General features: G+C 38.9%; 1 protein-coding gene across 6 annotated transcripts in view; it reads left to right on the top strand.

The window, feature by feature from the left end:
• The window catches only part of LNPEP (leucyl and cystinyl aminopeptidase), a 79,303-nt gene that overhangs the window by 25,387 nt on the left and 39,307 nt on the right, over positions 1-14,609 (top strand). For 5 of the 6 annotated variants that reach the window (XR_005059606.2, XR_005059607.2, XM_017651925.3 and 2 more), the window contains exons 2-4: positions 6,348-7,188; positions 11,303-11,441; positions 12,753-12,884. Coding sequence is in view for 4 of the 6 variants with exons in the window: in XM_017651925.3 (XP_017507414.2) it covers positions 6,348-7,188; positions 11,303-11,441; positions 12,753-12,884 (1,112 nt within the window). In the remaining 2 variants the exon portion in view is untranslated. Of the gene's footprint in view, positions 1-5,456; positions 5,545-6,347; positions 7,189-11,302; positions 11,442-12,752; positions 12,885-14,609 lie in introns of all 6 variants that reach the window. The other variant, XM_073233574.1, reaches the window with a different exon arrangement.

The following is a 14,609-nucleotide window of genomic DNA, read 5'->3' as shown; positions in this document are numbered from 1 at the left end:
TAGAACTAAATAGAATAAAGTGAGTTTATGGTACTCATGAACTGAATCATCTCTTTCTGATCTCCCTGCCTCCCAGCCCTGGTCATCCATTTACTTCTCTTTCCTCTTCAAAGGGAGACAAGTGGGGAGAGGGGAACAGAAGAGAGAAACATCTTACTTGGATCCTGCATCCTGGATTATGACCTTGGGCCTGCCAACTGAAAAGTTAAATGTGGTTTGTGAAAACACACTATATGTTAGGTGTAAAAGCAGGAATGCACACAGGACCTTTCTGTGTTTGTATTTTATGATACTGCTTGTACATTGAGGTGTAAACAAACAGGATGTGTTAGGGAAAGGGATTACTTAGAACATCTTCAAAACTTATTCTCTGTTAGTGGGTGCCCTTTAGACTGATGAGATAATGATATACTAAACTTGCAACTGAGCATAAGCATCGTGATTAATAGGAATAGGTTTTCTTTGAATGTGGAGTGTGGATCATTGGGTAATGTTTTGTCAGATTGATCTGTACAGAAAAATCACTTTTTTTGTTTTAAATTTAGGTCGTTTTCATTTCTTTTTAGGCTGAAACTTATTTAAAATAGAGTCTCTTTTTGATGGCAGAGGATTGCTCATTAGGGAAGGAGTTACTTTATTTGATAATTGACCATCACTTGAGAAATTTAAAGAAGTTTCCATTTGGAAATGATCAGAAGATATAAATGCTATCTCACGCTTGAAGCTTTTAGCTCTATTTAAATATTTAAATATGTCATAAGAAGAATAATCATTTATTGGTAGGGCCTAATTTGAATATTTTAGGTTACTATTACATAATTGAATATAGCTGATCCTTTTTCTGCCCCAAAAGCCTTATTTAAATTAGGCCTGTTCTTTTAAAGTTGTTTCAGCATGTTGATTTGAAAATACATACCATTTCATTTCATTTCTCAGAAAATGTGATGTTAGTTTAAAGGGATTAAAGTCTGGGAAGTTTGTTCTTTTCATTCAAGTTGTTCACCAAGTTGTTTGCCATAGCTTTACTTTTTGTCCTGTTTTCTAAATTGCACATCTCTATTAATCACTTACTCTCTTGCCAGCATTCTCTATGCATTTTCCCCTTAGTTCCTCACCACATCCTCTCTCTATATTTAACCCTACATTAACCATCTTCTTTCTCTACATTTAAAATTTTTTTTCATTTTTAATTGTGGTAAAATGTACACAGGATGCTTTCTCTTCTTTTAGACTTGGGCCAGTAAGCACTGCAGAAGACGTTCATGGAGACTGGTGGTATGACAAATTCCCCTGGGCTTATTACTAAACTTACCAGGCCATGCTTTGTCCTTGGGTCACCACTCCCTGGTCCTCTTCCCTAGCATGTGTCTCCTCAAGCCACCTATGCTTTCCGTACGACTGCCTTTGTCTCTGGGCAGTCAGTCGTGCTTCCTGTGTCACAGAGAACATGGAGGCCCTGTGCTGTTCACACCCTCGGCTCTGCATGCTCACACACACGCTTCTTCTCTGTCTTCACCTCCTTTCTTCCTGGCTTGCAGGAGGAGAGTGCCTAGCTCCCAACAGGATGCCTATCTTTGCTGGGGTTCTTGTGCCGTCTTCTTGTCCCTTCAGGATATTACCCCAGCATTTCTTCTCATCTGCTCCTCCACCTCCACATTTTGTGTTCTTTACTTTTCCTTCATTTTCCTTACGTTGTCATCTTAAAACAAAAACCAAAGCAAAAACTTCAAACAAGAATTATTCCCTATGCCATATTTTCTTTTAGTTTAACCCTATGTTTTTTTTTCTTGATACACAGCTAGGGACCTTGAAAGGACAGTCTGTAGGCCTTGCCTTCCCTTGTTAACTGCCCATTCTTTGGGCCACTGAAATCAGGCTTCCGGTCCCACTAATTCACTTAAATCACCTCATTAAAGTCACTGGTTCCCTGGTTACCGAATCTAGTGGCCCTCCAGGCCTCATTTTACTTGACCTTTCTAAGACATTTAATGATGATGGCATCCTCCTTCATGAAAGCCTTCCTTGGCTTCTAGGATGCTACTGTCCTGATTTTCCTACCTCTAGTGCATTCCTTCTTCTCCTTTGCTGCATCTCTTCCTCCACCTACCTCTTAAATGCTGATGCTTTCTGACTTTCATCATCCTTTCAGTAGTCTCACCCATCTGCATGATTTTAATTACCCTGTCTACCCAGGTAATTGAATCTTCCACCCAGATCCCTCTTTTTGAGTCCAGACCCACAGAACACAATCCTTATAACAGTCCTACAAAATATTAATGTTTTCCACATTTTAGGTGAGGGAATCGAAGCTAAGGGATATGGTAGCCTGTTTGAATAAACACACCATGTCTCATACCAAATATCATCTCATAACTCCATTCTCACTACTCCTTTCTCCTGCCCCCTACCGAGTAAAAGAGAGAGAGAGAGAGAAAGAGAGAGAGAGAGAGAGAGAGAGAGAGAGAGAGAGAGAGAGAGAGAGAGAGAGAGAATATGAAAACCTATATTCTCAGTCTCAGAGAATACCATTGCTTCTTGGAGTTATCCAAGCCTGAACAGGTGTGGGAACTTGACATAGACCTCCCTCCGTCTCTCCGCCTTACAAGCCCATCCGCCCCAGGGAGCTTCAGTCCCTGTGTGCCCTCCCTCTTTAGCGTGACTCGCAGTCGTTCCCTCCTTTTCATTTCCACTGCTAATGTCATAGTTGAGAACTTTGTTTCAGCCTGGGTTGCCATTTATAGTGACAATCCATCTCAATTTTCCTTATATTATCTAAGCTAAAAAATGAAGGTTTCTTTGTTTTGTTTTGTTTTTAATCTGTTGCAGAAATCTTATAGCAGATAAGAAAATGAATCATAGGAAATGAAATGAAAAAAGACATGCAGAATATAAACTCCATTTTTTAGACATTAAATTTGATAGACATAAAATTACTGTCAAATTGCTATAAAAGTTTTTAAGTACTGATTTTCTATATATGTCCTGTCACAGATGGATAACAAACAGTTTGTGGATTGGCGCTGCCCCACAGAACACACCGAGGTGCACCAGCCAGTTCATGTCATCTGATGAAAAGACATGTCTTCAGTTTTCTTAGATTGTAACCACATGGGCCTGTGTTATTCGAAACTGAAACATTTCAACTGGGATTGTCTTTGCTTTTGGCTTATAGAAAGCTTGTATGTGTAGATTTAAGAGATTTTAGAAAATTTCCTATTTCTTTAGGATCCATCTTTTCAATACGAATAAATCCCCTTAGAGCAAGGGGTAGCAGCCATGTGTTACATTACAATTTAATGCTAACGTCAATGTGTACTGACTTGCGAATCCATAACAAAATTTTCTTAAATAGGCTTGAAGTATACAGTTTTCCTGGGGTACCTGTAAGAAAAGAGACTTCCCCTGGTTTGATGTATTTAACATAATACGATTGTACATACATATAAAAGTATGCTTCTAATGTGCAGTACAGCACAGCAGATGGGTCAGTGTAGTCCTTCTCTAAAAGATTAAAATTCTATGTAAGTATTAATCTGATGTGATAAATAATAAAAGTAAGTTATTTGGATTTTGGCAGGCATCTGACTAAGCCCTTTTCAAACAATTTAACATAATGAAATGCAGAGAGGAGATGCTGAAATGGTCAGACTGCAGAATACCCCTTTGTTTTAAACATAGCATGGCTGAGGAATCAAAAAAGTTATAAGGGGATAGGACTCAGGGATGGGAATGCTCTAAATATTAGGCTGAGATATATCTTAAGTTAGTTTAGAAATGTATTGAATAAAGCCATATTGCCCAAACCCCATTGTTGTAGAGATAAGACTTAACACAGAATAAAACACATGGGCAAATGTCTAAGAGAACATAATCTTCTCAAATGAAGTTTAAAAAAAAGAAAAGCCAGAAGTGGCCCTTTAGCCACTTTAAAATGAAAAAGCAATGTAAGTTACTATTCGGCAGCATGGCCCCAGGCACTGAAGACTACCACAGAGAATTTCTAACTATTGAGAGTTAAGAAATAAACATCCAAGTTCAATTATAGCAGTATTTTCTCTGTTAATGAAGTAAATGACCCCAAACAGAATTAACTATCAAAATGAAACAGAACCTTGTCACAAGAAGTTGGGACACTATAAGAAGTGTAGGAGATCAAATTCCCAAATCTGGATCTTGTAATTACCCTTCTTCCATCTCCAGATCATTCACAGGTGGTGGACAGAAGGGAGTTTGCTTAAGTCACATCTCTAATATGATTAGAAGTTTTATTCAAAGAAAGCTTTCAAAGTAACATAGCTTTTATGAAGTTCAGGATGAGAGGAAAAGGCAACCTCATTGGGGTCTCTGTGCTCCCCAAGGCAGAAAGGGGTGAGATGAAGTGAAAAAGAACATTTATTTTTAAAAGGTAATACAGAAAAGGGAAAAACAAAAGGAAAATAACTTTTCTTAATTTACATTGTAGCAAGTTAAGCTGAGTTATGGAGTAACAGTTGCTGGCCAGGCTGACTGAGATGGAGGAGAGAAAGGATGACCGTGCTGGCAAAGGGGGCAGAGGGCAATAGGCCCAGGGAGAAGAGCATGAAATTGCAGCCTGGCTTGTTCCCGAAGAGTAAGCAGTTTGGGGTGGCCGGAGCACACCCAGAATGGAGAGCTGTGCTGGCTGGGATCTGAGAAGTGTACAGTGAGAAGGTGTAGACCAGTGCTTCTTAAGCATGTGTGCACATAAATCACCAGAGGCTTTGTTAAACTTCAAATTCAGGGAAGGGACGTGAGAGTCTGCTCTTCCAAAAAAACTGCAACGTGATGCAGATGCTCTAGTCGCTTGACCACACTTTGAGAAGTAAAACTGTAAATTTTAACCTAATATTTTTTGATAATTTGTTTGGTGGCTTATGAATTGCCACTATTTAGGTAATGTTTGTTGAATAACACAAAATACATGACATTTCTGTTGAGCACATATTAAGTAATTTTATGTGTTAAGTTGCTCTGTTGATGGTGAAATATTACTCCTAACAACTTCATTGCCTAGTATAAAAGAAATAAATTAGGTATGAGTTCTCATCCTTTATTGAATTAGTTGAGTAGACAGGTGTAAAGTAATAATAGAAAGAGTCTAAAATATGAAATCAAATTATTAGACCGGGGCTCCAATATCAGTTTTGTGACTTAGTTTATGAAAATCAATTAACCTGTTTCTGGTGTTTTTGCTTTGTTTTTTTCTTGTGCCTGAAACAGTTTTACTTGCCATCTTAAAGAATTGTTGTGAGGTTCAGAAATGGTGTTTATAAAGTACCTTGTCGGTAAAAGTTCATGGAAGTTTGACTTATCAAACTTCTGATATTCCTGAAAAGTTACAGTTCTGTGATTTTTAAGTAAAGAACATTGACTGATCTAGGAATCACTGATCTATGTGAGATAATTTACCTTCTACTTTTTGAATCTTGTTTCCACAGTGATTTTTGGCAAGTTGGAGAGTATGGTTCTTTGTACTTTATAAAAACTCCTACCACTACCAACCCCAAGATCTGCTTATACTCAATGGTGTATAAGATGGTTGTTACAGAGGGGAATATATTGTATTTCTGAATGCTCTGGATGCATAACATGAGGTTGGATTGTAGTTTTATCTGGTTTTTATAGTTCTTTTTATAGTCTTATTGTCTAAAGTTTCTTGATTATGGAAATTTCCTATATAATTTTCCATTTTTAGTTTATTGTGGAACAGGAAGGAACATCCCTCTTCCAGGGGGAATAAAATAACCCAGCCTGTTGCTTAGCCATCATTCAAGCCTGTAAATGGGCACACCAGTGTGTGGTCCTCCCTGGGGAGAATGGGACTCAGAGAAGTGACCGAAGCCCTAAAAGCAGGTTTCAGGCCTTGCAGGCAGGAATTGTGCAGGTTCTGGCACCCAGACCCCAGGAGGGGATCATGGACTGTAGGTGAGAGCGTCTCTTTGATCTCATTGCCTCCTCTCTCTGTGGAACAGACAGAGTCAGAGGCAGGCTGAGGCAGGACCCTCTAAGGCTCTAAAGCTCAGGACAAGGGTGGAAGTGTAAGGAAATTAGTGTTTAGTCTCAGCTGCCCTTTTTTTTTTTTTTTGATATACTAGTCTGTTTATTTAGCTTCTTGTTTTGCCTCTGTGGTATGCTTTTATTTATGCTTGAGTTTTTAATGGATGATACAAGAAAATTATAAGCATCTTGTTAAATTCAGTAGCTCTAAGATGAAAATGTCTTAATGATAAAAAAAATTCTGAGGTTGAATGTGATTTATGCTAGTAGACATTTTATTATGAGATTTTTATTTTTCTAACTGTGCTTGTCCTTATGTTTTGGTTTTTTAGATCTGCTTCAGCTCCCCAGGAATATGATTGAAAACAGCATGTTTGAGGAAGAACCAGATGTGGTGGATTTAGCCAAAGAGCCTTGTTTACATCCTCTAGAGCCTGATGAAGTGGAATATGAGCCCCGGGGTTCACGACTGCTAGTGCGGGGTCTTGGTGAGCATGAGATGGATGAGGATGAAGAGGATTACGAGTCATCTGCAAAGCTGCTGGGCATGTCCTTTATGAACAGAAGCTCGGGCCTTCGGAACAGTGCAGCCGGCTACAGGCAGAGCCCCGACGGGACTTGCTCGGCACCCTCTGTGAGGACCGTGGTGGTCTGTGCTTTTGTCATTGTGATTGCTGTTTCTGTAATCATGGTGATTTATCTACTGCCCAGATGTACCTTTACCAAAGAAGGCTGCCATAAAAAAAACCAATCAATGGGACTAATTCAGCCAATTGCAACAAATGGGAAGGTATTTCCATGGGCACAAATCAGGCTTCCCACTGCCATTACGCCACTACTCTACGAGCTTAACCTGCACCCCAACCTGACCTCGATGACATTCAGGGGTTCTGTGATGATTTCACTTCAGGCTCTTCAGGCCACATGGAATATCGTTCTTCACAGCACAGGCCATAATATTTCAAGAGTGACCTTTATGTCAGCAGTTTCAAGCCAAGAGAAACAAGTTGAGGTCCTGGAATATCCGTTTCATGAGCAGATTGCCATTGTTGCCCCTGAAGCCCTTCTTGAAGGGCACAATTATACCTTGAAGATAGAGTACTCGGCAAATATATCTAGTTCTTACTATGGGTTTTATGGCACTTCCTACACAGATGAAAATAATAAGAAAAAGTACGTAGTCTTCTTAAATGGTTCTGCGTCTTTGCTTTGTGATGACTTTTGCAATGTGGATCTCTTTGCCACACCAAAGAATTAACTGCAGTTTTTTAAATTGAAGAGATTATGTGCAAAATAGAAGAGCGATTTGGAAGAGTTTATTATTTCTCTATATTAGTCGAGCCTTGAGCATATATCATATATTATGGTAGGGGTGGGAACATGCTGATGAAAGGAAATGGAAAAAGATTATGTCAGTTACATTCTCTGTCATGAAGACTTAAGTAATCTTGAACTTTTCATATCTTTTAACTTGAATCTAGTTTTCTATCACTTTACAAGGTCTCTGTAGGAAGCAGAGTAAAGAAGAGTAGGGATTATTCTCCAAGACTTATTTTCTTAATGTGCAGAACCTTTAGAGGTGCTTAGTGAGATGGAGAAAGACAGCGTGAAGTGTTGTACACTTAAATATATCATTTTTGTATCCTCAATATTTGCTGGTCTATAAAAAAGATACCCTATTTTCACAGAAACTTTAAAAATAAATTTAAAATATAAAAAAATCTAGGAAAGAATTTGGCTTTAAAGACAGTGACTCAAAACGTGAAAGTATTTAGCTCCCTTATTTAGACTATATTTTGTACTTTAATCTTAATATTCATAGCATATAGTTCAAATTTCTGTAAAGATGTCACACACACTGTGTATGGGTGATTCCTAAGAAGCAATTATGTCAATTCTCTTATGTGCACTAAAGTCCTTATTAGATTTGCTTAATGCAGCTGAGCAGTGTCTCATATTACTTTGTAAACCAGCATGTGAATTGCTGATGCTGGCCATTGGGCTAGTGTATGTTGGTATATTGAAAAAAATAGAAATTAATATTTTAAATCTAAAGGAAGTTCTTTGACCCTTTTTAAGTGGAGAAAGAGACAAAGCAAGATTGTAGTCCTATTCAGATAACTCAGTTTTCTTATGAAATGAATGGCATGCTGGCCCTTGCATGAGATTTGACATGAAAAGCGAATTGCAGGAGCAGCTCAGGGCTTCTTGGCCTTTTCTTCTATAATCTCCAACATCTCTAGGTATTACAGTAGACACATAAAAATGACATTCATAGTATGCAAACAACCTTTAAGACATATTCCCTGATTATCTATTCCAGTCAGATTATCGCCCTTGGAGTCCCTTGGGCCTGCCGCTATATAATGGGAGGAATAAATGAGTGGCAGACTAAGGTGAATTTTAGTATGGTCACTTGTTGACTTTTGCCTTGAACTGGGTTGAGTTGTGAAAGTGCGAGAAGAATGGAAAACAGTATCTTAAAATTAAGAAATAGAGTATTTAAAAAAATAGTATTTCTAATTGTTAAAATAGTCTGTGAAACTCTGCTGTTAGAAAAAACATACATAAATCCATTAACCTACCTGGTTCAGTAAAATGAATGCCGCACATGATGATATATCTCAAAGCAAGTTGAAAAGTTTAGATTATTTATACCTTTCAAGGTGTCTGAAAACTATTTGTATATGTCTGAAAACTATAATTCAAAGCAATTTTCTTGTATTTCTCAGACCTATAATTTTGCATAATTCTATTAGATGACTTCTGCAAACTTTTGCTCCCTCAAGAGGTATAGCTAAGAATAGTCACTTAAACAAGTAGATTAAATAATTAAGGGGTATATTCCTTATTGACTGGAAAATCAGAGTATATGTAAATGACAACACATAAAGACCCTGCTTGTGGGGGGGAACATTGCCCATGTTACCCAAGAGGTGGAGGTGGTGAGTAACCTTGCAGTTAAATCTAGAAGTTGATAGACTTCAGGTTCTAGGTAATAACTGATACTAAAAGAACTAGTGAACAAATTTAGGGTGGGCATGTGTTTTATTTCTTTGTTCTTCAATCTCTCAGTGTCTTTTTCTTGAATTCTCTTAAAGTACCCTCTTAACCGGTCTCCTGGCCTCTGTTCGCACCACTGCTTTCCCCAGCCTCTTGCTGCCAGGCTCTTATTTCTCAAAGTGCAGATCTGACCATATTGGTCTCTGGTTTATGATCCTTTAGCAGTTCCTCATTTCTCCCAGGATTTATTTAGTCTTACCAGATCTGCCCTTATTTTTTCCCAGTTCTCCTGCCATAATGAACTCCATGTGCTCTTCCTGAATTACAGTGATAATAATGGCCTTTATTTACTGAGAATGGAGTGCTAGGAAGTGTTCCAAACACTTTGTATGTTTAGTCTTTTATCCTGTCAAACCCAGTAAAAGGTGAATATTAATATTCTCTTAATTTTCCAGTTGAGGAGGAGAGGCACATAAAGTAACTCTTCCAATATCTTATGGCCAGCAGGGAGCAGAGGAGGATCCCAAACCCAAGGCCATTCTAATAGAGGCTGCATTCTTAACCACTGTGATGTGTGCCTCCCTAGTTCTTCTCCTCTGCCCAGTGTTATCCCCAGAGCTTGGAATTCTCTTTCCTGACCTCCTGACAATTCATAATTGTCTTCAGGACTCCTGGAGGTAGTGCTCAAACTGCAGCTAGTATTTCTGAAAGCAAATACAGTCTCTAATGAAAGAATAAGTTTCAACTTGTTCAGCATAGAGGGGATATACTCTTAAGTATCATCAGGAAGCAGCTTCTCAAAGGGGCTTTTATGTGAGATAATTATTATTGCATCTCTTTTAACAATAAGATTGTATTTATCTTAGAGAACTATGATCCTATTTCTATTCAAAGTGATGGGTCCAAGTAAACTCTCTTAAGTGAACAACATGGATATCATCAAACTTTATCTGCTGTTCCCTTGTGGCCCATTTTCAAAATGTTCTGTTAACTGGTAAGAATTTGAGAGTGGGGTGAAGAAGAAACAATGTTAGAAACATTAACAAGCTTAAATTGTTTTGCGTATTATGATTGCTGTCTTGAGTTTTACCCAACAGAAAGTTATTTGGTCAAATCCTTACCAGGAAAATAGTACAATAATTTTAAGTGTGGAAGAAGAGTTCTGAGTTTCTAAGATTCATAATAAACATCTATGTGGACTCTATGGCCTACCAAGTAGTTTTTATTATGAATAGTCTTATTTGACTCTAACAGAAACTGTGGGTGTTTGCAAGGGATCCTACCTCCATCCTAATTTAATAAATAAGGAAAATGAGATTAGGTCCATTGATTGGCCCAAAGTCAAATGGCTGGTAACTGCAGCATTTGGGTGTTCTAACTCCAAATCCCCCACTTTTTTCTGTTTATCTTTTAAAAGTGGAAACTAAGCCCTAAGCAAATGAGGCTGATTTGTTCCGAGAGGTGGCTGTGTATGCACCCTATCGATTAGTGCCTGAAGTACGCACACCAGGTCTGCACCTGCCCTGAAGTTTTATTCCTTTGCTTAGTTGAAAATCTGAATTTCTTTTTCTTTTTGTGCTTTTCTAACAACCTCTAACTGAGGCCTTTTATATGAGTTAAATTCTTAAGTCTTGTTGCTATGCTGTAGGACAGGGGAGGACATTTTTGATGCATTTCTGAAAGAGCAAAGAAAACCAGCATACTCCTGGAAACCTGTTTTTTCTAGTTGTCATGAAAGTGCAAGTTGTGAATTTGAGGTTTAGTGTTTTAAAGCCAGAGTTTGTACAGATGGTTAATGTTAATTAATGACCACTTTCATACTGATCTTCCATCAGAAACCTTTTTAAGATTTCAGTGACCCATCACAGCCTACCTTTTGTGGCTCCATCTCCAGCCGCCTTGGGCACCCCAGTCCTGAACGTACACGTCTCTCTTCCCTTGTGCTTCTCTGCTGGAGTATACTCGCTTCCTCTCTCTACCTTTTCAAATATTCTTTATTTTGTAAGGTCCTCCTCAAATTATATCACCAGTTTCCTTACAGTGTCTCAACTGCTAGTCAGAATTTGTTTCCTACCCTTTGTCTCCCCTGCTTTGTTTTCACTGTTGTGACATGATTTACAGCCTGAGAAGTTTCTATCCAGCAGTTAATCTCTGCGCCTCCCAGTTGATTGCAGATCTAATGGCTGGGATTGTACGATGTTTACCTTAGTATGCCTCCTACTTGGCAAGGTGCCTTGAATAGTAGGTGCTCAATAACTGTTGGATGGATTTGCCTTTGTTTTAGGTACTTTGCAGCAACTCAGTTTGAACCCTTGGCAGCAAGATCCGCTTTTCCTTGTTTTGATGAACCAGCATTTAAAGCTACATTTATCATCAAGATCATAAGGGATGAGCAATACACTGCTTTATCAAATATGCCTAAGGTACTGTTCTGTTCCTAGAATGTAAAATCTTTGAGTGGGTCTCTTTCTTTGTTATGATTACTTGAATTTCCCTTTGCGATACTGTTGAGAATGATTAAAGTCATATATTCTTACTCTTTCTTAAAATACTTAGGTAAAAGTTAAAATATATATTGCAATCAATTGGGAAGTCAGGCTGGGGAGCTTTTGAGGAAGGTGAGACCTGCTGGATGTGGAATGTGTGGGAAGGAACAGTGACGTGTGTGCTGTATACTAAAGTTGTACAAACATTAGTCCTGTGTGAACTAGTACTAACGATTGCAGTGATATTTCCTGAGACATGGTGAATTTGCTGTTCTAACAGTGACATTTGGTAGTATTGAGTCATGATTGACCTTGGTATTTTATTGGTTATGAAAAAATAGCCATTGGAACCTGGAGGTATAACAACAAGAACTCCAACCTCTTTCTTGGATGTGAGCTCTGCAGGGGAGGCATTGAGGATGAACCAAGCAGAATTGTTTTTATGCTAAACAGAACTAGGCGATCCTTTTGGTGACCCCTGAGGAGCTGTGTGCAGCCTGATAGACCTCTCCAAACCTAGGCCGCAGGGGAGAGGAGCAGCCACTTCCCACAGACTATGGTGTCGATCCTTGTAGGCAGGAGGGGACTGGAACCGTCCTTCAGCAGGGCTGTCACTTACGCAGCTCCTCTCCTAGCCGTCCTCTTCACCTTAATCTTTCTTTAAAAGGTGGGATGCCTACTTGTCTAGTCTCCCAAAACAAACCTTACTTAGTTCATGGTTGGAAAACCCCGCAAGGTCGCCTGTGTTCCCTCATCTGTGCCCACTGCAGGCTCTTGAGTGACTGTTGCCTCTGATCCCACGGGGCCTGGTTGGGGCTGTCAGCGTGGCACTTCAAAAGCCATTTCAGATCCTTGGAAGGACATCGCAGCCACAGCTCCTTTTGTGGACATGGTAGCCGCAGAGCAGGGCACTTCTAGGCCGGAAAGAGGGATTTGGTTCTGGTGGTATTTTAAAGGGGACAAACAGAACCACTGTTACTTATGCTCTCTGACTTACATTTATTTAAAGCCATTTTTTGAGACTAAATTCTCCTTAAGAATTTTCACTGTGCTCAGTATGTCCTCATGATGAAGGGTGGTAGAACAGGCTGAGGTAAGGGCCATGCTGTTTAGAAACTTGTGCTGAGAGATCAAGACATGCCAGCGTCTTCACTTCTTATTTCCTATTTGAATTTTCAGTTTCTCCGTTTGCCACTGTCATTTTGTCCCATAGTTACAGAGCTGTCATCTTTTCCCCCTTTTTTGTAGAAGTCATCAGTCATTATGGAAGATGGGCTTGTTCAGGATGAGTTTTCCGAGAGCGTGAAAATGAGCACGTACCTGGTCGCTTTCCTCGTGGGGGAGATGAAGAACCTGAGTCAGGATGTAAACGGAACCCTGGTATGTTGTGATTGTCCTTGGAGCCTGTTCACAAGAGGTGAAGAGGAATTCTTTAATGATTTCTGGCAACTGCTTTATGAAAGAAAACAAGCTTTTGAATTACAACTCTGACATTTTATACAAGAAATGTTACTTTTTACTTATTTACTGTTATTAATTGAATACCTGAAAGTCAATGATTTTCAAGTTTTTTAAAATTTTACTTTTACAAGAGAATTTGATTGAGACAACGTTTGTGTAAAAGAGCTTCTAGGACACTGCTATACAGTGACTGAGGTCACTAGCTTTATGTGATATTTAAATTTAAGTTGATTAAAATTAGATGAAAGCAACATGGCTGAACAAGATGTCCCTCATTTGTGTCATCACACCCCAACAACAGTTTGTCCTCCATCCATGGACAGAAATGCGTGTGGGAGCTGTTGGACCCAGCACCAAATGCCAGTGCCTATTTTACCCTCCCAGTGGCCTGTGAGGATAGGAGCTAGTTGATCCCCATTTTCGAGATAGGGAGACTGAGGTTAACCTGTTCAAAGTCACACAACTAGCAGAGATTTGAACCCCACTCTCACTACACAGCCTGTACATTTAATTTCGCTTTTAAAATTTTGTTTTCTTTACATTTAATTTTTGTGCCTTCTTGCTTCCATGGCCCTGTGATTAATGCATATGTTCTGTAGACCAAAGCCCCACATAAAGGCAGTTTCAGCTGACATCTACTTGACTTCTTAGACATCACTGGAAGTTTTTTCATCCTTTAATGGGAGGCTAAATTAATTTGGAGTTAGAATTCACCAGTGTATTTTGTCCAAAGATAATTTATTCAGTAAGTCTCCATTTCCCACCTGTTGAGATATCTATTCTGAGGTTTTTAACTTTCTGCTATGTCCTGTCTACATCCCACTTTCCCCATTGAGTATAGAGGGGCTTTTTTTTTTCATTAATTGAAAAATAAATAAATACTGCTTTTTAAAACCCATGGCTTTTAATATAGTTGAATTTTTGCATCTTGATGTTTACTGAATAAGACATTTACAGTTAGTCACATATGTGTTTAATTATCCTCTTAGAGAAAAAGAAAAACAGTTTGAATAAATGGGTGCTTGCATGCACCTTCCCCCTCAGCACGGGCCCTGGAGTGCATGGGAAGTGGTAGCAGTGCCTGTTGTCCCCTTAGTTGGTCTCGGTGGCCAGGTGCTGCTCACTAAAGGTTTCCTTCTGCTGAGTCGGCTAATTTTTTATATAACATGGTCCATAAAAACAAGCAAATATCTAGAAGAAAAGTATGCTGTTCCAGGGCTGGAAGAAAAACTGGCAGTGCCACACTTAACTGAAAGACCGTGTGTTGGTCTTTAGTAGGTTTTTCCAGGGTAATTTCAACAATTTACAGTTTCTGGCTGTGTGTTTACCTTAGAACTAACTTCTTCGAAAAATATGACTCCTCTGTACTGAGTGTATGCTCAATGCCAGGCTCTGTGTTAGGTGCTAAAAAGATGAAAACCTAGTTTTGTCCTTCAAATAATTCACAGTCTTGATAGCTGATAGGCCTGGAAAGGCAACTGTAGATAATGGAGAGAAAGAGAAGAGCATCATAAAATTAAATAGGCAAATGCTGAAATTACTATAATATGGTCCAGAATGTTTTGTTTGGGATGTTGTATTAACTTTTTAAAAAAAGGGAATCAGTAAGTTTTTTGAACATTGTTGTATGTATGGAAATGACTT

The sequence above is a fragment of the Manis javanica genome, chromosome 1 (genome assembly GCF_040802235.1).
Source record: "Manis javanica isolate MJ-LG chromosome 1, MJ_LKY, whole genome shotgun sequence".
NCBI lineage: Eukaryota > Metazoa > Chordata > Mammalia > Pholidota > Manidae > Manis > Manis javanica.
This window is presented reverse-complemented; position numbering and strand designations above follow the sequence as displayed.